This window comes from Ambystoma mexicanum, chromosome 12, assembly GCF_040938575.1.
Source record: "Ambystoma mexicanum isolate Mex_15411 chromosome 12, UKY_AmexF1_1, whole genome shotgun sequence".
Lineage (NCBI taxonomy): Eukaryota > Metazoa > Chordata > Amphibia > Caudata > Ambystomatidae > Ambystoma > Ambystoma mexicanum.
In genome coordinates, this window is record NC_090936.1 from 375,962,714 (window position 1) to 375,987,099 (window position 24,386).

At 47.6% G+C, this 24,386-nt stretch overlaps 2 protein-coding genes across 4 annotated transcripts in view; one reads left to right on the forward strand and one right to left on the reverse strand.

Annotated features, from left to right (window-relative positions):
- TULP3 (TUB like protein 3) overlaps positions 1–7,274 on the forward strand; it is a 1,058,170-nt gene extending 1,050,896 nt beyond the window's left edge. For all 3 annotated transcript variants that reach the window (XM_069628512.1, XM_069628513.1, XM_069628514.1), the window contains one exon: positions 2,307–7,274. In XM_069628512.1, the coding sequence (XP_069484613.1) occupies positions 2,307–2,440 (134 nt within the window). In that variant the 3' untranslated portion in view covers positions 2,441–7,274. The remainder of the gene's footprint in view (positions 1–2,306) is intronic.
- Positions 1–24,386, reverse strand: part of CCDC91 (coiled-coil domain containing 91) — a 735,207-nt gene that overhangs the window by 139,402 nt on the left and 571,419 nt on the right. The gene's annotated exons all lie outside the window — the stretch shown is intronic.

Sequence of the window (24,386 nt, forward strand, 5' to 3'; positions counted from 1 at the left end):
CAAACTGTTAGTCAATTTCTCAGATAGTATGTAGGCACACAACACGTAATGGCGTGCTCCTGAGTGATCAGACAAGTTACTGATGTTGGTTAACTGACAAAGGTATGGTGCGACACAGCAGGCCTCCTCAGCCTCACTTAGCACATGCAGGATGACAAACTGTGAGTTAAACGGAACCACTTATCCTTTCTACTCTGCTTTAGCTGTCCAGTTTCTCTCCAGAACAAAAGCATTCGGATAGCTCAAGAATCAAGGGCCCTTCATGAGGTGGACCAGTTAGTAACAGGGTCTGAGGTTCTGGATGGTCCCGGGCCTCTTCGATCTGGAAGGCAATTTAGAATTGCAAGTTTTTATATGTAACAAATAGGAACTAATACCAGGTTTGGTGGCCTTATTCCGGCATTTTGGGCTTCTCCCTGCTTTTGATGGCAGCATGTATACGGCTGTATGTGGTCACTCAGAGTAAATAATACTCTCACTGCATATGCCCGCGGTCTGTGTGCATCCTCACCTCAGAATAAAAAGTTGGAATTCCAAAACTCAGCTTTTCCAATAATAGATTCCTTTATTTCCCCATTTGCTGCGTATTTTCCTAGTAGTAGTTCATGCATGCCCATGGTTTGAACTTGTATAGTGCACACTTTGAAAGTTTTCTTCAGTTAGCATTCTGGGCAGTCGGGTGGCTTGAAATGTGGGCTGACTTGAACAATAGAAGCCTACATGCTGAGCAGGCTGACCGCTCTCCCCCTGCACCTCATCGCCAAAAGAATAATGAACATTTGCACTTGCATGTTCCTTCCTTCCCGTCCCCATCTGCGCCTTCACCTTTTCTCTCGGCCCACCATGAAAGATTGGGGATTCCTCCTAGAGTCCATTTTCTTTTTCCATGGGGACAGCTTCTTTAAGTCTGGTGGGGGCTGTTATTAAACCAGTAAAACCAGTGACTGCAAAAACATCAAGGTTTTGGGACTTCATGTGGGGTGGGTGTGTGGTTGCAGTCTTGCGCGCACTACTTCGGGGGTGCAGGTTGCCAAAGTGTGTCCAGGGCGGTGGAGGAAGTGGCACACAGGAAAGAATGTGATCCTGAGAGCATGGGAAAGAGAGCAGGAAAAGGGATATGTAGAGGCATGCACAGGAGAGGCACGAGACAGGTTGACACCGCTCCCACCCTTTCAAATTGACGGCCTGGGAGTGGAAAAGTGGGCATTCCCCAACGATGCATGACAATGAGAAAGCACCAGCGAGGTAGAAACCAGCGCAGACAAGACCTGTGCTGCATGTCCGGAAATATTCTAGTCTTCCCATTACATTTATCCTTCTGCTCTTTCATTGTGCAGTTGTCTCCTTAATTTTGAATGATTGTTTCTTAATTACAGATGTCACGGCATGAGGCAGTTCCCCAACACTCCCTTTGTGTCTACTTTTTCTGCAATTTTTCCTGTTTGCGATCGTCCTTTTTAGTTTGGGCTAGGTGTTGCTTGTGACACCCATAAGCCGAAACTATTGTATTGGAGTTAAGATAGGGAGAATTGGCATATGAGGAGGGACACACAGGCTCTAGGTGTGTTATGTCCCCACCCATTGCCTGGCCATCCTAATCCATATGGCCATTCATACCCATTCCTGCCTCTGCTTGCCCAAATCACCTCCACATGGGGAACTCTGAGCTCGCGTTAATCAAGCCTTACCATCAGGCTTTGTATTCAAAGTGCCAGCCAGTGTTTGTTCAAAGCAGTCTTCCAATGGTTAATTAATTCATTGGGGTTCTAAACACGCTTCTGGTATAACAAAATATCTTATTAAGCCTTCCTTCAGCCACTTTATTTTTAATTACTCTGTGTGCCCTTCACTGGTGTCCTGTTTAAAACCAGCATTGGCAAATCCAACATTTTTTGCCGGGCACTATATTGGATGCCCAGGTACTAGCACCATTTTGTAACTGCTGCCAACAATGGGTAGTTGACACCACTGCGGCTGTACCTGGCAAGTGCCTTTCCAATGTCTACACAAAATCCCAAACTCCTGGCACTGCCAAAGCTAGTTTCCTTTTCACATAAAATACACACTATTCACCCTATTGAAGACACACTCGGTAGCTGATCATTACTCCAATTATCTATGCCTTTTAAATGTAATATTTTTATTTACACAAATTCGCTGTCTTAATGTATACTTTAGGACTATCTCTCTGATTCGATCAGCTGTCTTACATGGGACATGTTCCTAATTTTGTGAAATTGACCCTGAGCTTTTATGATCCAGCACATACACCGGTTCACCTTTATTTTTCTTTTTTTTTCTTTCAGCGGACTACATAGTGATGCAGTTTGGGCGTGTGGCAGAAGACGTTTTCACCCTGGACTATAACTATCCAATGTGCGCACTTCAAGCATTTGCGATTGGTCTCTCGAGCTTTGACAGCAAATTGGCATGTGAATGACAATACAATTGTTCTCTGGGACCTTTTACTGAACAAGGATTTCAAAACATTACCACCTCCATTTGCTACATACACCATACCAGCTCTCTGTGACTGGCTTTGCAATCGTGGCTGTACATGCATTAGACCAACCATTCAAATTTCCTGTTAAATTACTGGACTCTCAGATCTTGAAGTTGGCATCTGCCCAATGGACCCGACCAGTCGTGATTGAGGAAATGGCTGGGATAAGGGAGTGTGTGTGCACCTAATTATGTTTCAACAGTTTTTAATCCGTGTTTTTTGTTAATCCTGATTTAAAGGCTGTGAAAGTAAGCAGCTTTGTCCCAGGACTACCAGGGAAACGTCTTCTGCCTGAAGAGGAGTGGTGTTACATTAGCACTTGTATGAAAACAAACCTCTACCTAACACCAACTTGGCCAACTTTCTTCCTACAACTTTGCAGTCCTTTGTGTCAGCTGGAAGGAAAATAATTCGCTTACCAGAGTACTTCAAGATGTAAAGCCTTCACCTCCCCCTGCAAATATGTACATATCTGCTTGCCTTGCAAATGCCTTTTTTAATCATAGTCTTAAACCGTATAAATATGTGAGTAGAATCTTTGGTTGTGCAGGTATCTTAGTTCTAGTTGGCCCACAGACATTCATTTGAGGGATGGTTTTAGCGGAAATCCATGATATTAAGTGCTTGCCAAGATTGTTTACACATTTTCTTCAGAGACAGCAAGGCTCCGAAATGGTCGGCACAGCTGAGACTTGTCTTTATAGTACAAATATATAAATGTTACCCTAGGTGGGTGTCAAACTTAAAAGGGATATAGAAAAAGGAAAGCTCCTATATATTTTTTTCTAAAGCAAACTGTGCGATACTTTACCTAATTTTGCCTTCAGTAAAAGACTTCTGGGAATGGCACGTTCAAAGCTCCTCCTTGTTGCTTCTTTAATCTTTGGTGCAGGACATCGTTTGGTATTTCATTCCCATGACCGTTGTCTTTTATTTCCTTCATGGAGTCCATAGCTAGATGTGAGGTTTCCAATGTGTAAAGTCCATTCTGGTATTATAGCAGTATGTTCTTGTGCATTTATAATGTTCTGCCCAACCATTGTGTGCATTAGTAGACAACAGTGTCTGTCTCCGGATACATTTCAACAAAGGGATTTGAACGATAATAGCCGTGATAGCACACTCATGGTATGTGACGACTGGCATCCTCTTCTGGTTATAATGTAAGAAAGGGGTCTCAGGCAGTATATGTGCAAGCCAAAGGTCTATAATGTAACCGCAGTAGTAGACCAGTGTAGCATATGAAAGGTTTACGTTGGGAATGATGGGGTCGACTCATGGTGTTTGTTACTGGAAGACCCTGATAATTGTCTTTTCAAACCCCTTTGAAATGGTGGCTTTAAAAGATCCCTTTCTTCCCTTTATCATAGTTTAACTATAACAATATTCATGTGGATCCAGAGTATGTATTTTAACAGGCTTTAAACGTTTGCTTCAAATAGATTGTTTGGGCAGTTAAGAGAAAGATGCATTGTCTCATGTGTAAGCGCGAACGTGATACGTTCCTAATACACCTTTAACACATTCTAGAACAGTGGCCAATGTCACCATTCAGCATGTGCCCCGGCTACTGAAATGCGCAAGAAGGGTGAGTCGCTAGTTACTATTCTTTCTGGGAGAATGGTCCATAATCGATACGCAGGCAGGCCCGTCCGCAACTTCACTGCTTCTCCAAATCCTTTGTTGGCCTTTTGTCACCCAGCCCCTGCCACCAGCAACAGGCGAGCTTGTGTTCATCAAACCACTTAGAAGCCACCTATTTAACGGACACTCGGACAGCCTGCCTATAAGGCAAACTGCAGTGTGGCCGCCGTCGAGTTTTAGCAATACATAAATAATAGCTTCCTTTCATTTGAGTGGGGAGGTAGGGGTGCCCTGTCCTGGTGATCTTTTTAGGGTCCAGAAGGTATTGTCGAGATAACATATCGTAACCAGCGGTGCGTTTGTATGTGGAAACGATATAGTCAGTCATTGGATAGGTTAAAACAAAGTTTAATGTGTAGTGGCCTTGGATGTGTACTGGGGAAAGGGCAAACATGGCAGACCCATGTACGTACAATGGAAGTACAGAAAGCCTGGTGCCAAGCATGTCTACAGCTAGTAATGATCGGCGGTGGGAATGACGGCCAGCAGTGGTAATGCCATACTATCCCTTCAAATGTGGTGAGGTTGTTGGTAATGTCTTTGCTGGTGCACAGTTTATTACATTGGTAGATAGTGAATATTAGTAATGTATTCGTTAAATCTTGGCATGCAGAGTAAGAGGCGTGGTGATGTTACTAATACTGTCATAATGGCATATTGTTTAGAACATATGGACTGTTCGTAAGCAATGACATACATAATAGCCCTTCATTCATTAAGTTGCAGGTGGTAGCCAGTTATAAAACAGGATAAGGGTAATGATAATTTTTGATCGCCTGTAAGTTCCGTCCTGCGTGAGTGGCTTTTTATTCTTTTAAAAATGATGAATCGATGTATTTGAGTATTTAATGGTTCTGGTTTTCTTTTTTTAACAAACACACCTTTCCTTTGCATATTTCGGGTGTGTCCAGAGAGTGGTTAATAAGAAAATCATCGAATAGCCCTGTGTAAATTCTCATTCTAGTAAATGGCTCCGTTTTTAACCTCACCCATCCATTGTGCCCGTATTGGTATCCAGCAGGTTTGATCGTGATCCAGTATTGGATTGAGCAGAACCATTTTGATATGTTACCACCAATTGCATGTCATTTTATCCTCTGACGTAATGCCAGATACAGGGAGATGTAGAGGGAAGCAGGGAATTATCTGTTTTATCATTGGCTTCAACTAAATTATGGTTTACAGAGCATGCAACCAAGTACACACATAAACACACTGAACAGTAGAAGCATGTCTGTGATTTAGGCTGCCTCTGTAGTCAGAGGGGCATTTAAGTTGCATGTTTTTACGGCTCTGTGCAACTTTATATCACCTACCTGTCTAGCACTATCTGCACAAGATAGAGAAACATAACGTAATATCGCCTGTATGTTCTCATATGGAAGCTTGTTTCCTCCCGAAATAAAGACAAATTGACTGACTGACCGTATACCTGCATGGGATGCTGCTTATAAAAGTATACAACCCTTTTCAGACCCACATAATATAATCTTCACATTGGAATATCCTGGTTGTGGCTATGTGTATGGGAAATCGTTGTTGTTTAGAATGTTGATTTTTCAGAAGTTGGAGACATTGTATATCCACAGGAAGCATCATTTTGATAGATCACAGTCCAAGTCGTTTTCCTGATTATTTTTGGCATGCTAAGATCTGACCAAGGAAGAAGCAAATCTATATATTGGTTGAATGGCATACTGTTTAGTTCAGCAATCCGTTCTGGAAATGTGTTTTTTGCAGCTGTATAGTAGTTGTGGTTGTTGCCCTCTTGGGCTCATAGTCGTTGTTCAGAAGGAGGCTAACTTGTTTCTGTATTCCCTTGGTCTGTAATAATGCTTCATACCCATGAATGTTCCTGTGGAAGGGACCAGCTGCCTTAGCCTGAGATTTTCATTTGCAATCATGACAATCTTCCCACCTAATTTACAGAAAGTTATCATGTGCCTTTTTAACAATACTCCCTTTTAGTATTTACTGGATATCGTGCTTTAGCATTATACAGTTGTGTGGCCTTTTTATCAAGTTTCTTTTAATGCACTATGGTTTATTAACTGATTTTCTGCGTCTTAACATTTGCCAGCTACTTTTATTAATGGATTGCCAGGGACACACACTTTTAAGACTTTCTAAGCATCACTGGGATCATTTGGACTCGTAAGGCATACCTTTGTATCAGTCACATTAAATTGAATGCTTCTTGTGCACAGCTGCATAAGATTTATTATTGACATGTTATCACGTCCTTAGGACAAGAAACTCAAACAATTGTAAAATCCATTTGTTCTTCAGAAGGAGTGAATTGCTGGTGATTTGTTTTCTTAGTTTGGCTTCAACTACATTACAGTAGCACCAAAGATGTGCAACGTTTTGCTTTGTTGTGCTTAGCTTGTTGATCCATCACTTCAAAAATGACATACATATCAATGTTTTCAAGAAGGCTGTTTCAAAACATAGCCCAAACATGCAAGACCATGTATTGTAATGTAGGATTGAGAATGTTCCAAAAAATTATGAGATTAGATTAAAAGATTGCAATCTGTCTTTTTTGCTTGCTTGTGCTTTGAGGATGAGCACAAATGTGGTCTTTGTGAAACTAGTTATTGGAGAAAAAGGAGGACTAAATGGGGCTACAAGGGTTTTGTAAATTGCATGCTTTCCAGGTTTGTACTTCAAACAATAGTCACGCGTTTGAGCCCTTTAGTTTTTCTTTTTGAAAGGTTTTTTGGAATTCATGGAGACTTCCCCCCTCCCCCCCTCAGAAGATTTTCGCTGACAGGAAAACAGTGGGCTGTGGAAAGGTTTCTACTTTTCTACATAAGAGAAATTGTTTGGTTTGTACTTCTAAATTGTTTTATGTTTTGTTCTTCCGTGTTGATGCATCCAAACACCAATTACGCCTCAAGCCATCAGACTAAGTGACCTGCACTACAACTGGATGCTTGGTTACCCAATATTGCTATTGTTTGAATTGAAAAGGTATGCCACCACTCTTCTGAGAAACCTACATTGTTTATTCCCAGTCTGTCTTGATTATTATTTATGTCCGTGTTCAAGTCTTGTACTACTTTTGCTATTGCAAACATTTGTAACTTTTTGTAAACAAATAAAATAATTTATATATGTAAAAGTATTGCAGATACTTTTTGTTGTTGTTACACTTCCTTACAACCAGACTATGCTGATGAAAACATGAATGTATTCGCTCTATTTCTTATATTTGATTTTCCTTATCCAGTTACGTTCAAAACTACTACTACACGATAACCAAGACTAGAGATTTATTTCAAATTTGAGAAAGTGGCAAAATGTGAATATTCTTGGCTTCTGTGCTCTGTAACTTGATGGAAATGCTTCAGTATTTTTCATTTCACCGTATTAACATGGTCTCTATCAACATAAAGGGTGGGAAACAGTTTTCCACACTTTACTACTCTGGGAAATCGTTGCTGTCCGTTTCCTGTAGTTGTCACATGCCATTGTTTTCTAACATTTTCTTCAGTCTTGCTGGTTTCATGCTGAGGTTGCTTTGCATTGGCTAACCCTCACTCCTCTTAGTGTGGTTGTTGTTTGTACACAGCTGCAAGTTTTGTGGGACCAGCAGAAGCTCTTTCATGTAAACCCAGAACGTCCATGTTGCAGCATTTAAAAAGTAAGTTAAGTGATGCTTTACCCCAACTAGCCAGCATTGAGGAGTAGGTCGGGTTGAAGGAATACAGACATTGCCCAAGGTTCCAACAGAAGCATGGGTCTTCGGGTAGGTCATAGTCAAGCAGCTGCAAAGTAATAAGTCCCTGCTGTGGAAACAAGATTCAGCCCTTGTGTTTTCTGATTATTTATTTGTCTTAAGGTGCATGCTTATCTCTGACGGAATGTCCCCAAACTTACACTGCCCTACTTGAACTTGCATTCAAAGGTAGAGTGCAAATTCGCTTTTAAGGGCAATCTAATGTTGTGTGGTTTTCTTTCTTGTTTAAGAGATGAAGCTGCTTTCCTAGGTTTGAGATCTGCTTTCTCATCTACTCCTTTTTTTTGTTCAACCCCAAAAGCTCAGCAGTTGAGCTCCTTGTCTTCTTTGTTATTGGCATTAAGACTGTTCACTGTTGTGGGATGCATTATTGCTTAGGTGATATGACACTTTACATAGAAGAATGAGAACGTTTTCCCCTGTAACTTTGGACTTTGCCCATGAACGTTCTCCTAATTAAGCAGGCAAATGATCTGGCTGTGTAACACCCATGTCATAATTAGTGAAGCTTAATGAACGCTTGTATTTGGAAAATTAATGTTGAACAAATGTTTTTTCATTGGGTTAACCTTGTATGCCCCAAAACAGGCTTTCAGAATGCATACCTCCAAATTGCCCACTTTGTACTCCCAACGTCTTGTCCTCTTTCCTCCATACTGCATGGGTGTCCCTCACTAGGGACGGGAACAGTCCCTTTTTTAACTTAAAAAAGCATTTCCCCTTTAAATTTGGAGGCGTGAAAACAGGTGCGTGTGCTCTGCATTATGTTTAATGTTGAGTATTATGTCTGCATTTGAAAACAATATATACATTTATAAAAATTAAAAAAAATCTGCCCAGGAGGAGCTTTTTTCCAGGTCTGTGCCAAAGCAGCTGAAGGAATTTGTGTGCCAAAAAATGAAGTCACCTAAGGTAAGCACCCTGTTAACTAAGGCACCCTGCAAGGGTGATTCCTTTCCTGGCAGTCCCCTTGCTTTGGGGGGATTGGGTTGATTCTGGTACCAGGCAAGGGCCCAAGGCTTGTGTAACTACCGGCCCATGGCTGAGGGGTGGCAGGATCCTACTGGCTCCCTGACTGAGGGACTGCAAGGTTCTGGCACCAGAAGTATTCCCTAGGGGCATCGTTCTGACACCGGGTCCAGGCCCGATGGGGCACCTTCACGCACAAGCACTACCGAGTGCAAGCCAGAGGGCGCTAAGCCTACCAGTCGGGACCTGAGAGATTAGTACCAAGCAACAGCTTGAGGGCAATTGGAGGCCGCCTTGTGCAGGATCATCGCTGTACTCTAGTTTCCCACCCATTCCTGTCGGGGCAAACAAAATGCCAGCTTCAGGAGACAAAATGACGCCACATGAAGGGACGCGCCCCTCCCAGCACGAAGGCTCACAGGGCTTCTCGCCCTCTATGAACAGACATAATTTTTCCCTGCGGGCCGAGTATGTACGGCATATCCAGTGCTTCGTTGTCAGTACGATATACAGAGCCAAGCTATACACGGCCCAGACAAGAGTCCAGCAGGCCCCCGCCCACCGCAAACACCCACGGCTGCAGGTCGGGCATCACCAGCACGGGAGGAACACTTTCTTGATCAATTCATGACCCTCATGAGATCTCAGCAGATGGTGGGGATTTTAAATGGCCTCATAAATCACCAATATAGAAAGGGGGGAACCCCCAGCACTCACTAGTCCAACTAGTGGTCTTTCTACCTTCCGATTTGGTGGATACTCAACTGGTTAAAAAAGCTAGACCAAGTCTCGGTCCACTCGGATAACTAAAAAGTTTGGACACAAAATATAGGCAGGTGGAGGGCAAAGCCATTCTGATGTCCATGCATACCCAACTTCATTCATCTGTTATAGCATCATAGTCTATGCCCTCTAAGCCACAATCTTCGACTGCCTCAGTCACCACAACGTTTCTCCTTGCAAAGGAGGACAGGATGCTTGCGGCCTTCGGGAAGAAGGTTAATCTTACTACTGGCCTGCATCTAAGGCAAGCCAATGCGGATTCCATGTTGGCTGATGCCAATCAAAAGCTCTGGAGAGAAATTTCCAACTTCCTCACAGATCTGCTGATCCACAGACAGACCTCCTTCAAGGCGGGGCTGACTGAAGCCAAGATTGTGGCGCAAGACATAATGGAGTTGGCAGTAGCCCATATCAACATACCTGTGCGCAGTGTTTGTATAGCCACTGATACGATGTGTACGGGCTGGATGAGGGCCACAAAATTCAATGCAGATGTCCAGGAATGGATTCTTGACCTTCCATTCGAAGGGCCAGATTTATTCCATGTCTCCACAAATGAGGCACTCAACAAAAAGAAGGCAAGCTACCAGACTACTAAATCCTTGGTAATCCTGGCCAAGCCAACAGGAAAAACGTTTGATCAAGCCCAGGGTTGGTCGAAGCACAGAAACCGAGCATTTGGCTGATTCTGGGGGTTTCAGGAGCACAGAGCACGTGTCAACCAGACGGGTCCCCCTGCTTGCATAGTCGCAAGTAGAAGCACTGTTAGCTGTAAAGGGTTTTTTCCAGTCCCGCTCCGAAGCCCCAGCCTCGGAGGGAAAAAAACAATAATGCAGGCATTCGGGTCCGCAGCTCTCTGGTGGGGGCAGGCTTGCTTGTGACACAGTTCTGGCATCGCCATTTTTCAGACCCATGGATAATCTGTGGTCTTGACGGGCTTCCATCTTCCCATCCCTCTGACCTCCCCATCCCTTCTACAGATTGGTTCACCAACTCTCCTGGTGGAGGATGTTCCTCCATCTCAGAGGGGATCCGGCAACTACTCGAGGATCTTTGCCATTCAGAAAAAGCACCAGGCGGGTCTGAGGATGGTGCTTGATCTCACTCCTCAACTTCTACCTTCCAATTGAAAAATTCAAGATGGTCACAGCGGCGCCAATAGCAGAGTCTCTGTGCTGGGGAAATTGGATTTGCTCCCTAGACCTAGAGGATGCTTACCTACATGTCCCAATATAGGCAAAGGGTGGGCAATGGCAGTCTCTGCCCAGGTAAGTGAAGTGTGTCTACCTGTGGTGAGCTGGAAGCAAGGAGGAGGGGGGGCTGATTGGCTACACCTGTCCTTGGAAATTAAAAGCAGCCCACAACTGCGAAGCCGCATCCAAGGCTGGACAAGGGTAGTATGTGCAGGCTGCAAGGCTACGGATTGTGGGCAACAAGTTAGTTATTGTTCCCATGACTGATTGTATTACACAGACTTTGGACATTTATGTGGGCCCTTGGAGACCATCAAGCACACTGAGTACAGGCAGGAGCTGCTCATTGTCTTGCACTGGTTCTTAAGTTGCTATTGCCTCTATCTGATCATGCTGCAGTTAGGCCTTCTTCCCACCGTTGAAATTCGCTCCCTCGCAGCAAGTAGCGTGAGGTGTGAAAGGTGGGTGAGGAGTGCTGCGCTGAATGGCTCAGACGCCCGGGTTCTCTTTCCCCCGGAGCTGAGCACTGAGGTTGCTTGCAGCGCTTTTATTGCAGTGCAGGTCTCCTTACTTTGTGTTTTCCACTGTTTCCCTTTTATAATTGTGCCTTGAGACGGTGGCTGGTTTTCGTCCTTGAATTTTTGGAACAAACTTTTGGAGTGTGGAGGTTCGGGGTACGGTCAAAAGGCTCAGAGCAGGTTTCCATTGTCTGCTTGCTTTAACACAGGTTGCTTTGGGAACTGAGCCTTGCCCGGAGGGCGGGTAGACTTAGTATGGCAGCCCTGTTTGTCAATCGGGTGTTCCTCTGGGGCGGCGCGCTGTGTTGGATTATTCATGGATTCTGGCTCCTGGACTTTGGATTTCAGACACTGGAGATTGGTAAACAGACTGGTCAGCAGGAGCTGGGACTTTATTTTATATTTCTTTACATTTGCTGTAATGTACATATTAGCTGGATTTGTTTTTAAAGTGCCATCTTACTCTGTTTTTTGACAGTGTAATTTAAAAATGTTATACTTTTAATCTCACTTTCGTGATAATGAGGTTTTAATCTGTTCCTGTGATGGAACGGTGAATAGGGTATATTATTGGGTGGTGTAGATTAGTATTGGGTGTGGGGGGGTTCCTTTTTATTGTTTTAAGTGGTCCGAATTTGATGCACCGGTGTAAAGTGGTTGAGGAGGGAACTGCAAACATCGGGCAATATGACCAAACGTAAAGTGACTTCTAGCCCTCCTGCCATACAGGGCTCCAAAAAACATAGAAAGTCGAAGAAGGAGGCACTGACCTTGGAGATACCTGCATCTAAGGATGTAGGTGATGGCAAACATAAGATGGTAAAGGGGGGGACGGACTTGATTCTTATTTGCAGAAGGTGGCAGGGCAACTAGAAGAGCAGATCAGGGCAACAGAAATTGCCATTTCTTCTACTGCCATTTCCACTACTTTGAGGAATGCCACATTGATGGTGTGCTCCTCTGGGTTATTAGTATCAAGCTCTAGTTTAGTAGCTTTGGATAAGGAGGAAGCTCCTGTCCCGATACCTGTTTCTGTTCCCTCCCCACCCCGTAGCATCATTTCACTCGGGTGCCCCCTGAGTGTTTAGGTGTGGGGTTGGTTCCTAGTGGTGAAGCTTCTACTCTGCTCACCTGGGGTAATCCTGTGCAGAACAGAACTCTAATGGCCCTGGTGCAACTGGTATAACAAATAAGATACACCAAATGCTGCATGCTGTTCTTGTGAATTGTTGTCTATCCCTCGTGTTACTACCTGGCCCTGGTAATCCCCATGACCCACTTAGGTTGGTAGCCCCAACAGAATACCCAATGATAAAAGTTGAGTTTTATGATGAATTTTAAAACGGGTGTTTTTAAAACTGTCGATTTTGGATGATATGGTGAGATTACTGAAGAAAGACATGGAAGCCCTAAATCCATCAGATACATTTTGCACAAAATGTGTTTCTTTGAAAAAGCTAGATGGCCCTGTGACCTTAAGTACTTAAAGTAGTCAAATTACCTAGAGGAAACTGTGGTGCAGGGAAACGGCAAGGTTGCGACTGTAGGTAGTGGCATTTTGGTAGATATTAATGTGGTTTCTGACATGCACTCAAACCAAGATTCTGTGCCCCCTCTGCCTCATCGGGCTTCTGTGTCAATGTCATTGTTGCCCTCCGATATGGAACAGAGGCTAACCAGAAAGGTGCCAATCGAGGCTCCTTTTGAAGTGAATACACATTTGAATGTTTTACAGTTACCACCTGAAGCAGCGCCTTTGGTGGGAGTGATCCTGAATGTGCCTACATTAGAGGCTGGGACGAGGGAGGACTGCAGTACCCTAGTTAATAAATCAACCCAATGGATTAATTCCAATAGTCAGGGTAGTCCCATTGATCCACACCTATTTTGAATGGGCCGTAGAGTCCAGTGGGTGGGCCTCACAAACCAATCAGTTATGGGGGATGGTGTGGTTGTGACCTTTAATGGTCCTGGTGTTACTAATTATGTAGTGGCCTCCAATTTGTCTCACGGGCCGAAGGGTTGTGCATGGATGGTACCGTTGAATCATTTTTATCCCTGTAGACAGGAGGGTGGTTTTGTTGCTGCAGAGGGGTTTCATCTGTCATGCTCTACACGGCTGCCCGTTGCTTGTGTGACAGCTACCCTCGAAGTTGCTCAGGTTTTTGTGGGGTTTGGGGCTGGGGGTGCCAGAGGCAGAGTGGCTAAAGATTATAATTCACTAGCGAACCTGTTGGCTTGTTTTAGCGAAATGGACAACATTGAATGACTTGAGCAGTCCGGTCCAAGCCTGAGTCATACTAATGCAAACTCGGTCACCTACCAAATGTCCTTTTGGTCATTGAATGTGACAGGTGTCAAATCCTGGTTAGCATGTGTGGAGGCCCAATAATTATTTGAAGAGATGGTCATTATTCTTCTACAAGAGAAGTGGTCACAGGAGGAAATTAATGTGGATGGCTATCTCATATGTGTATTTGGCTCAGAGAAATAAGAGGGGGTGGAATTATGGAGGTACTCTGGTTAAGTCTAATTTGGAGAGTAAATTGGTGGAATTAGAGACTCCATTCCCGTTTATATTGGTGGTCAGAATTGTCAAACCTGGCACGTACAACGTATTGGTCTTCAATTTTTATAATAGCCTGCATAGCCAATATAAGAAGTATTTTTTGCAAGTTCTCGCCTCTGGTTATATCCCCCAGATTTCTTTGAAATACCTGTGCTTCGTATTACAGGGGATTTTAACGCAAAGTTGGGAGGAGGGCCGGATACCAAGTTGTATGATGAAATGGAGGATATGGTGGCAGTGATTCTGCCCCAATTATGATGGACCCCAGATTGTGGGCTGATCTTGTGGCATTACCTCAATTATTGGGGAATGCGTACTGTAAATGGTCACCAAGGCGGCGACATTCCAGCTATGATAACTTTATCCTTGACGTTGCATAGTTCTACTATTGATTATTTCTGGGTCCCAGTGTATTTCTGGGGGGAACTGAGGGAGATTTAAAGTGGTGGCTGATATTTGCAGGGACAACTTTCCCATTATGCTTGATCTTGGCATGGGCCAGAGATGTCCCACCAGGGCAGGTTAGTGCCAGAGGTATGCGTCTGTATTGGGAGGTAGGTTGAGGTTGAATGATAGGATGAAGGAGCTATTGAGGAAGGCTGTTCAATCGAGTTCAAATGAATATTATTTTAAAGGAGTTTGATCATTATTCCGGAGTCTGTCATTGGGGTTTACCCGGGTAGCAGGTAAAAGAAGAGCAGCACCAAGGACGGGATGGTTTGACCACGAATGTACCAGAGCTAAGGCTTACTTACTCTTAGTACTGAAAAATCCCCAGACTACTAAATATTCTAATATTTGTGCAAGGTCCCTTTTTAAGAAGGCTCTGGCCAGAGGAAAAAGGTCTATTGAAGCCGAGGTATGGGATACATGGGTTAGAGTATCCCAGGATAATGATGTTAAATTATTCTGAGAAATTGAAAACCTTGCCCATTTTACAAATTTAATCAGAAGGCCTCGGTCTCCAGTGTATCTGATCTGGCTTAGGTGGATCATTTTTCATCCTTAAATACTGTAAAGTGAGGGGAAGAAATCTGTACCCTTGGTACTGGGGAGAGTATAGAAAGTTTTGAGGAAGGGGGCACTGCCTCTTGGATTGTTTTTCAGTGGTGGAAATAACTAAAGCCAGTGACTGCCACTGTTGCAATCGGGCACTTGGTCCCGATAATGTGCTGGCAGATCTGTTTGGAATGGCTCCGGAAATATGGACCCCAGTTCTGACCCAGGGATTCAACTGTGTGGGGGAGATGTACCCGCATCATGGTCCTGTACAACCATCTATCCAATATATTAAAAGGGGCAGGGTGATGTACCAGCCTCATATAGGCCAATTTCATTGCTGGATTCTCGTTTTAAAATGTTTGGCCGTGCAATTTTGGAAAGGCTAGAGGAGTGGGTTGTGGACAGTGGGATTCTCTTGTTGGTGTAGCTGGGATTTCGGCTGGGGCTGGGCATGGCTGAGCAGTCTCCTAATCTTCATATGGTAATTTCTCCCTCAATTTACATAAGGTGGGAGCCAATTTACTTGGCATTCATGGATCTGAATATGGCCTTTGACAAGGTCAATTGAGCCAACCTGTGGCCTGTGCTCGGATCCATGAATTGCCCTCCTGTCTTGGTGACTCTTATGGCAGGCTTGTGTCAGGAGCAGGGCTAATGGGAGATGTACAGGTTCATTTAAAGTGGAGTCAGGTGTACGCCAGGGCTGTTACCTGGCCTACTGCTCTTCTGTTTTCATATTAATGACTTGTGCGATCATCTGTTGATCTCCTCACTTCATGTCCTGAGGATGGGTGGCCAGCCCGTACCGGTCCTGGTATATGCGGATGACACTGTTTTAATGGCACATACAGAGACTTGCAGAGACTTATTCTAGACCACGCTTGCATCATGGACAGCTTGGATTTGGTGGTTAATGCAGCCAAGTCAGCCGTGATGGCCTGCCATAGAAAGAGGGGCATAGTGAAGTTCAAGTCAATATGTTGTGGGTGTCCCTTATCCCTAGGGTTGATAACTTTGACTATTTGGGTGTCAGGTTCTCATCTTATTTTGGCCCAAATTCGTATGTGAGCAAACAGACAGCTCGCTTTAAGCTTCCTATGGCCGGTGTCACCAGGTCAATTGGTATGTTTAGAGCCAAACCAATTGACCTGCTGCTAAAATTGTACAATGACAACGCGCCTTCTGTTGCCAGATTTGGGATGGAGCTATGGGGCGATTCTAATACAAACTCCCTCCAAGTAGTGGAGAACCAATTTTTCAAAAGTATTTTGGGCCTGCCACACTCCGATCTGGATTTCGATGTGCATTTGGAATTGGGCTGCAAATCGATCGGGGATGTGATTTCCTTGATGCCTGTTCTCCACTGGCTTTCCTTACTCATGAGTTAATCAATTTCATGATTGTCAAACACATTGGTGGGAAGGTTCCATGACTAAGTCATATCAAACAATTGCTGGAAATTAATATTACGCATTTGTATCCACCTGATAATGTCCTATCGCGAGGGGAGATAAGATTGTTAACTGTTTTTGTGATCATGTACGCTTAATGAGAGAGAGTTTGGAGCTGTTGAAACCTAAGAACAGAAGGCTAGTGACCATTGTCTCCTATTATACAGAAATATCTACTGTGGGTTGAGTCCCCAGCGGACCGAATCATTATAACAAGGGCAAGGTTTGACTGTGTTTTGTTAAGGGCGGTGGTGGCTTCTTGGTCAGGGGAGAATGGCAATCAGTCTTGTCTTCTGTGTGATGCCCCATATAAGGATCTTGTCCATTTGTTATTTTTTTTGGCCAGCATATGAGTGTGCTTAAGGCTCACTGTTATGCCCATTGCTGTGTGAACTGGGTTTTGTGCAATATCGGCCTGCATTGATTTTCTTTTACTATGGGTTGATGCCCCACGTGTTGAGGGGACCCTTTTATCGTACCTCAAAATAGCACTTCATATTAGAAGGCGTCTGCTTGGGAATATGACAAACTGGTTTTGTATAATTGTTTTGATATATTTTATTTATATCGCGCCCATACACAAGTGTTTCAGAGCACGACAAGGCAGGGCATGGGAAGAAGGGAGGACAAGAACAAAAATATTACTAGGCCCAGTGACATTGAGAACGTGACAGTGCAGGGGGGGGGTAAGGGGTAAAGTGCAAAGGGGAGGAGTGGAAAGTGCTGAACATGTGATCAAAACAACAACAAATAATGCTGCCATCAGGTGGTGAGTGTGAGAATAAGGTGCAGATTAGGGGTGTCAAATAAGTGCAAGAAGAGGACTGTGGGGTTGTAGATACAGACCTAGGTGCAAGGGTTGCCAGGAGGCAGTGCAAGTGTGCGGCAGGGTAGGCAGGGATCTGGGCCCGAAAATCAGAGGGTAGCCAGGTGCTGAATGCCGAAGCAGAGAGATCAGCATGGTAAAGGAAGAGCAAAGGCAGAGGCAAAGAGGAAGGTCTGGAGGGGCTTCTGGAACCGAATAAAGGTTCTCAAGTTTCAGAGAGGTGGGGAGGCTGTTCCAGAGGGAGGCCCCAGCCGAAGAAAAATATCTACCTCAACTCATTGTTTGGAGAAGCGGCGGACCCTGAGGGATTTGGAGGTGGAGGAGCGAAGAGCTCGAGTAGGAAGGTATTACATTTTTCTATGATATTGATATGTTCTTTATTGTTATGTATCTTTTGGAAAGCTTTGTACATTTCCGAAATAAACATGATTATGACTATCGCAGCCTGACAGGCGTTTCCTGGATCTTCGTTATAATACCGAATTCCAAAAGCTCGAATTACCAAATTGCAAAGCCCACTTGTTCGCATTTAGTAATTTGAGCTTTTGGGATTTTGCTAGTCTGTCCCCTGCTATACATTTGATTTATTCGGGGGTCAACCCCGCAACCCCCACAGCCCATAATTCTGAACTAGGGGAATTGGTGATACCCCCGCAACCCCTGTTCTTCTTGTTTGGAATTATGGGCTGTTTTTTTTTTTTTTTTTTTTTTTTAACCATTCCAAATGCGCACAAAACACGCATTCAGCTTTTTATTTACATTCTTTTGGGGTAATAGCGCGTTTCCTCAGGTTCACTGTTATGGGAGTGCACTTCCAGTACAGAGTACTCCCGTTCAGTTTGTACTCGGCCTCCAGAGTCGTTACCAGGCTGATGAAGTGGTGGGCTCGATCCTCCGGGCCCAAGGACACCACGTCCACCCGTACCTGGACGACTGGCTGAAAGCTGCGTCTTCAGTGGCAATGCAGCATCCAGTGCAGTGTCTCATGCAAATTCTGTAAGGGCTGAAGTTTTCTATCAACCAGCGCAAATCGCAGCTAGCCTCAACCTAGTCATGTCTTCCCGGGCCTAGTTTGGGACACAAAGGAGCAAAGCATCTTCCGTACTCAGAGGCTCAAGGCCATGAAAGCTGCAATGGATCATTTTCTCAGCAGGACACAGACAACTGCCTGATGGTTCCAACACTTGTTAGACATCATGGCAGCCTGTCTGTTGGTGGTCCCCTTCACCCAGCTCAAGATGAGAAAAACAGCTGCATATAGCGAGCTGTTGGAGCCAGTTCAGAACATTTGTGGTGCAGAGACAAGAGCAACCCTACTGTGGGTATGTCCTTTCAGCAGCCAACTCAGTCTGTAATATTGGCACACTCATTGTTGGAGGGGTGAGGAGGGACACACTTAGTCCATGGACTGTGGTCATCCACGGACAAGGAGAATCACATAGATGTGCTGGAGCTCAAGGCCATCCCCTTAGTGCTACAAGCATTTCTACCATTGATCATGAGCAAGGCAGTCCTTATTCCAACTGACAGCTCTACGTGCATGTGTTATATCACCAAGCAGGGGGGAACGAGATTTTCCTCGTCACTCCTCCACCCCCCTCACCTCCCCAACGTGCTGACTGACGATACAGATCTGGGACTGGGCCATCTCTCAACATCCACCTGTCGGCAGTCCATCTCCCAAGAGACAGCAGTGTGGAAGCAGACGGGCACAGCAGGCTGGGAGAGGACAACTACAAATGTGAGCTATGTCCCCAAATTCTAAGTGACTTATTGCAATCATGGGGCCATTTGACGGTGGATCTCTTTGCCACAGACTCACCAAGAAGTGCAGGCAATTTGCCTCTTGGATGGGCAGGGGCAAAAGCTCTACACGTGCACCTTTGGGCCTGTGCTTACCCACCAACACACCTAATCCAGAGGGAGTCTCGGGCTGCGCCTGATGGTAGTGGCTCCCCAGTGGCAAGCCAGGATCTGGTACTCCAACCTAGTTCGGGTGGAATCACAGGGCCCAATTCCTCCACCCCTGGAGAGAATCACTCTTCAATGGATTGCCTTTCTCCCACAGATTCCTCATCAGATAGATATCCCTTCCAGTTTCTGCTGCCTGGAAAATGTTTTGACAGGGGGTGTAGTGGACCCCGACTGTCGTCAATCCGCCTTGCCTAGATGCTCAGTCATCGGCTCTGGAAGTGACGTCTGTCATCGTACATATACTGTGTTATTATGCCCCCGTACCTCAGTTCCTTTTTTCCGTGCGCTCAGCACGCTGCTTGAGAGGAACACTGCAATTCGAATCACTTCACAATTTTACTCTGTCGATTATTTTTCTTTTTTGATTCACACGAGCTGGCCTTGATGGCCCGAGTCTGTTTTCAAACAATGCGAAGACTGCCACTAGAAAATGTCAGTGACTGACCCACACAATATATGCATGCTCTGCCTCGCACCGGTCAAGACTATGAGAGCTGTAAAAAGTCACTTGGGGAACAGGCGGCAAAGATCGCGGTGGTCAGCAACCCTCCAATCCCTGGTGCGGTGGACCATTCGGTCCTCTGAGGCCAAAACCAAGGGGCTTACGAGAATGAAGAAAGGCATTGGCGGAAAAGGTCCCATTACTGGTGCCACTCGTCATCTTCCTCTCATAAGAAGAATCGGCACTACAGACACTGGCGCAAGTCTGATTCTTTTTCCGAACACTGAGTCATTGGCGTTGCCAGCATCGAGAGCCAAAAGGGAGGACTTCACGTCCCACATGCTGGAGATGTTAAAAAGGCAGCTATGGATGTGGGCGTGCCCCCGATACAGTAGGCCCTGGTAGTTCCATTGGCACCCAGTGACTCTGGCCCCAGAGAAAAAACGACTCTAGTGCCATCAGCATCTATGGAGCATTTAGGCTCGGTGCCGAACAAGACTGTGCCATCTTTGGTGCCAGCACCTTCCCATGCGCCCCGGGCATTGGGTTTCTCCAGCATGGGGTCTGGCATGGATTCACATGCTCATGAACATTCCCCGTCGTCAGGCTGGGAATCCTCGGTAAAGAAAAAACCAGTATCAGTTTCGTTTCTGATCTGTCTTTCGCAGTAATAACCAATCACTGATCCCTGTGTCACACTGACCACAGCCAATGACTGCCCTCCACCCAAGCCCCGCCTCTGGCAGCCATCTTCAGATTTTTACCGCACGTTCATGTGTTGGGATCCTCGTGCTATTGCTCTCGAGCGTTAGTGCTATTTTTTTCACGTTTTTCTCAAAAACTTCGTTTTTTCGGTCAAAAGAGCCTCAAGCTCCACCGACTCTCCATCCGATCAACGGGGACCCGTATCGGATTCGTCTGCGCCCCTCAAGGGTGAAGATTTCGTCGAGCTACGCTTTTGGAGGACTCCAGAAGTTTCTAAGGCCCGGTCATGGCCCAGGAGAAGGGAAGCTCGACGCCCGGAAAGCTGTTCAGGGTCTGTCCTGGATGCCAGCTGCAGAACGTCTTCAAGGAGGACGGACACTCTTTTTGTCCTTACTGCCTACATGAGGACAAGACGCACGTGGAGAAGGACTGTGCGTTTTGCGGCAACATGTCGGAGCGGACCATGAAGGACCGCCATCAACGTCTCGCCAACTGGCTAGAAGGGAAGAGCCGGTCGGGCTCTACGGGCGCCAGGCAGGGCGCACCCTCCCCGGCACCATCAACCACGAGCCAACGCTCTGGGTCGTTTAAGAGGAAGGCCGAGCACCCGGCGAAGCTCCTGGAGAGGCCCCGGTCGAGCTCGAAGGCGGAGGGGGAGCGAGGCAGTGCCCCCCCCCTCAAGGATAAGGCGGTGAGCGCACCTAAGGTGGTGAAGGCCTTAATCCATCCGGCCAAGCCCTCTATCGAAACTGTCGCGGCGGCCCTGGCTCAGCCTGTGGAGGCTACACCAGTGGTGGCGACCTCGGGGCTCAGAGTCTCCCTGCCACCTCGGAGGGAGTCCTCTTTTGTGCCCATCGATAGGACCCCCGTGGAATCCCCCGTGGGGAAGAAAAAGGGGGGGGCAGGGCGTCGTCGTAGATTCGGCCTCAACCTCGGAGGAGGAGCTGGTCGAGGTCTTAAGCCACGGCCTCGGCGTGGAAGAAGACTGGCCCGTCGGGATGGATCCCGACGCAGGTGACGACATCGTCGAGGGTACCGACGGGGCCCCTGATCGCCCGTCGGATTCCCCTCTGCCAGCGCCGCGAGACAACTCGGTGGCCATTTTGTTGGGTATACAGTCCTTATGCTCAGAGAGAAGGACGAGACTACCGTTGCCGACGGAACCTCTCCCGTCGGGGGACCCAGAACCGGGACCTTCTGGTGTTCCCCCTACCAAGAAAAGAAGGATCCACCCTCCGCCTCCTTTTCAGCCGTCGCGCCCCTTCCAGCCCTCCTCCCCGTCCACCCGAGGGGATGATACGGGGACTGACACGGCAGCGACGGGTACGGACGACGAGGTATACGACGAGGATGTACCGTCGTCGCCTCCCACCAGGGCTTCTCCGCCCGACGAGATTGGATCTTTCCACTCCATGATCACCAGGGCATCCGAGCTTTTCCAACTCTGCCCTGAGGAGAAGAAGGAAGGTTTCCTTTATCAGCAGCGCGAGGCTAAGAGGAAGACGGTCCTCGCAGTGCCTCTATTGGAGGACATTTGGGATGAGGGCTTCACCCTCCTCAAGAACCCTTCCACGACGCCAGCTAGAAGAGACCGGTACGGGTCCCGGACACAGCCCCCCTGTGCCTCCTGGCGCAGCCTACCCTGGACTCCATTGTCTCCGCGGCGGCCAGGAAGAAAGCGGGGGGGTGCGGCCTCCACATCGACTTCCCCACCGGACGGCGAGGGAAAGAAATTGGACGCTATGGGACGCAGAGTCATCTCGTCTGCAGCGACGACGATTAAAGCGGCCAACGCCTTGGCTATCGTGGCCCGCTACGACAGGGAGCTCTGGTACAAACTGGCTCCCCTACTGGACTTCTTGCCGGACGACAAGAGGGCAGAGGCCCTGGAGATCCTGCAGGAAAGTGAGGTGGCTTCGGACCACGCCATTACCGTTGCCACGGACATCGCCGACACTGGGTTCCGCCAGTTGGGCAACGGCGTTTGCCTTAGGCGGCGTGGATGGCTCAAGGCTACGGACTTCCGTCAAGACGTTCAGACCAGAGTCCTGGACATGCCCTTCGATGGGAACAACCTGTTTGGGAAAACAGTGGACGATTCCCTTCAGGCCATTAAAACGGACACCGAGACGGCCCGGGCCCTTGGAGTTCTGCAACAACGACGGACGCCCTTTTGGAGCAGCGGAGGCAAGGGCGCCTCCAAAGGTTCCGGCGGCGGTTTCTCCACCTACCGTCAAGCGGCCCGCTCGTCGTCCCAGGAGGCCTACAGAGGACGAGGCAAGTCTGGCGGACCCCGCCGTCGTCGCCAAGGAGGTCAAGGCGGCAAAGCCTCGTCGAAGCAGGATTGAACCAGCCGTGGGGTCAGGCCCCCACCGAGGCACCCCGGTGGGAGGCCGGCTGGCGAGCTTCGTCAGCGTGTGGGAGTCCATCTCCACCGACCGTTGGGAGCTGGACGCCTTGGCCCGGGGCCACGCGCTCGAGTTTCAAAGAAGGTGTCCGCGCTTCCCCCCGTGGCCAGCAAAGAACTTCACGTCCCTCAACTTCTCCTGGAGGTGAAGGCGATGCTCAGAAAGGGCGCCATCGAACTCGTCCCAAAGAGGCTTCGGGGCTCCGGAGTTTACTCGAGATACTTGCTCGTGAAGAAGAAGACGGGGGGGATGGCGCCCCATCCTGGACCTGCGACGTCTGAACAAGTTCATCAAGGCGCAGAAGTTCCGGATGGTCACCCTCCAGCACGTCCTGGGTCAGCTGGAGGAAGCAGACTTCCTGTCGTCGTTGGATTTGGAGGATGCCTACTTCCATATTCCCATCCTAAAGGGGCACCGAAAATTCCTCAGGTTTGTGGTCCAAGGGCGTCATTACCAGTTCAAAGCCCTCCCCTTCGGACTACGGTCGGCACCCAGGGTGTTCACCAAGTGCCTCGCACCGGTGGCGGCGCAGCTGCGCCGCGAGGGGATCCACGTCTACCCCTACCTGGACGACTGGCTCATCCGAGCCAAGACGAGGGAGCTCGCCGTGGTTCACACGGCAAGGACCGTCCAACTTCTCACGGACCTGGGATTCTCCGTGAACTACGCCAAATCCCACCTGGTACCCGTGCAAGACGCTCTGTTTCTGGGAGCGAGGCTCAACACAGTGTCCCTTCTGGCCTCCCCGTCGGAGGAGAGGACCAGGACCATCCTGGGCAAGGTTCAGCGGATGTTGGTGGCCGACGCGGCCAAGGTGAGGTCCATCAAGTCCCTCCTCGGAATGATGTCTTCCTGCATCTACCTCATTCCCATGTGCAGGCTCCGGATGCGCCCGTTGCAGGAGTTCCTGGACGCGCGCTGGATCTAAACGACGGGCAGCTTCGAGGAAAGGATCACACTCGACGAGAGTTTCCGACCAGCGATCCGGTGGTGGGGCACCCGCGCACATCTGACGGCGGGCATGGACTTCCAGACCCCAGCCCACCAGGAGACAGTGACCACGGATGCCTCCCTGGAAGGGTGGGGAGCGCACACCGAAAATCTGCACGCAAGAGGCCTTTGGCTCCCGACGGAGAAATCCCTACATATCAACGTCCTGGAGCTCCGTGCAGTGTTTTGGGCCCTCAGGTCCTTCCTTCCGTCCCTCAAGGGCAAGGTGGTGAGGATCTTCACCGACAACACCACCACCGTGTTTTACATCAGGAAACAGGGCGGAACCAGGTCCCCAGCCCTGTCCAAGGAGGCGCAGGACCTGTGGCATTGGGCCGTCGCCCAAAGGATGTTTCTGGTGCCGTTTCATCTGGCAGGGATAAAAAACACCATCGCCGACTCACTCAGCAGGGAGCTGCGCTCGTGCCACGAGTGGGAGCTACGGCAGGATCTAGTGGATCGCCTCTTCTGACGGTGGGGTACACCCCAGATCGACCTGTTCGCGACGGCGACAAACTCCAAGTGCCTGAGGTTCGCCAGCAGGTTTCCCCAGGCGAGGAGCAGGGGCGATGCTTTCTCGTTCCCCTGGGAGGGCCTGTTCCTCTACGCGTTCCCTCCTTTGCCACTGCTAATCCGGCTCGTCAACCAGCTCAAGGCGTCACGG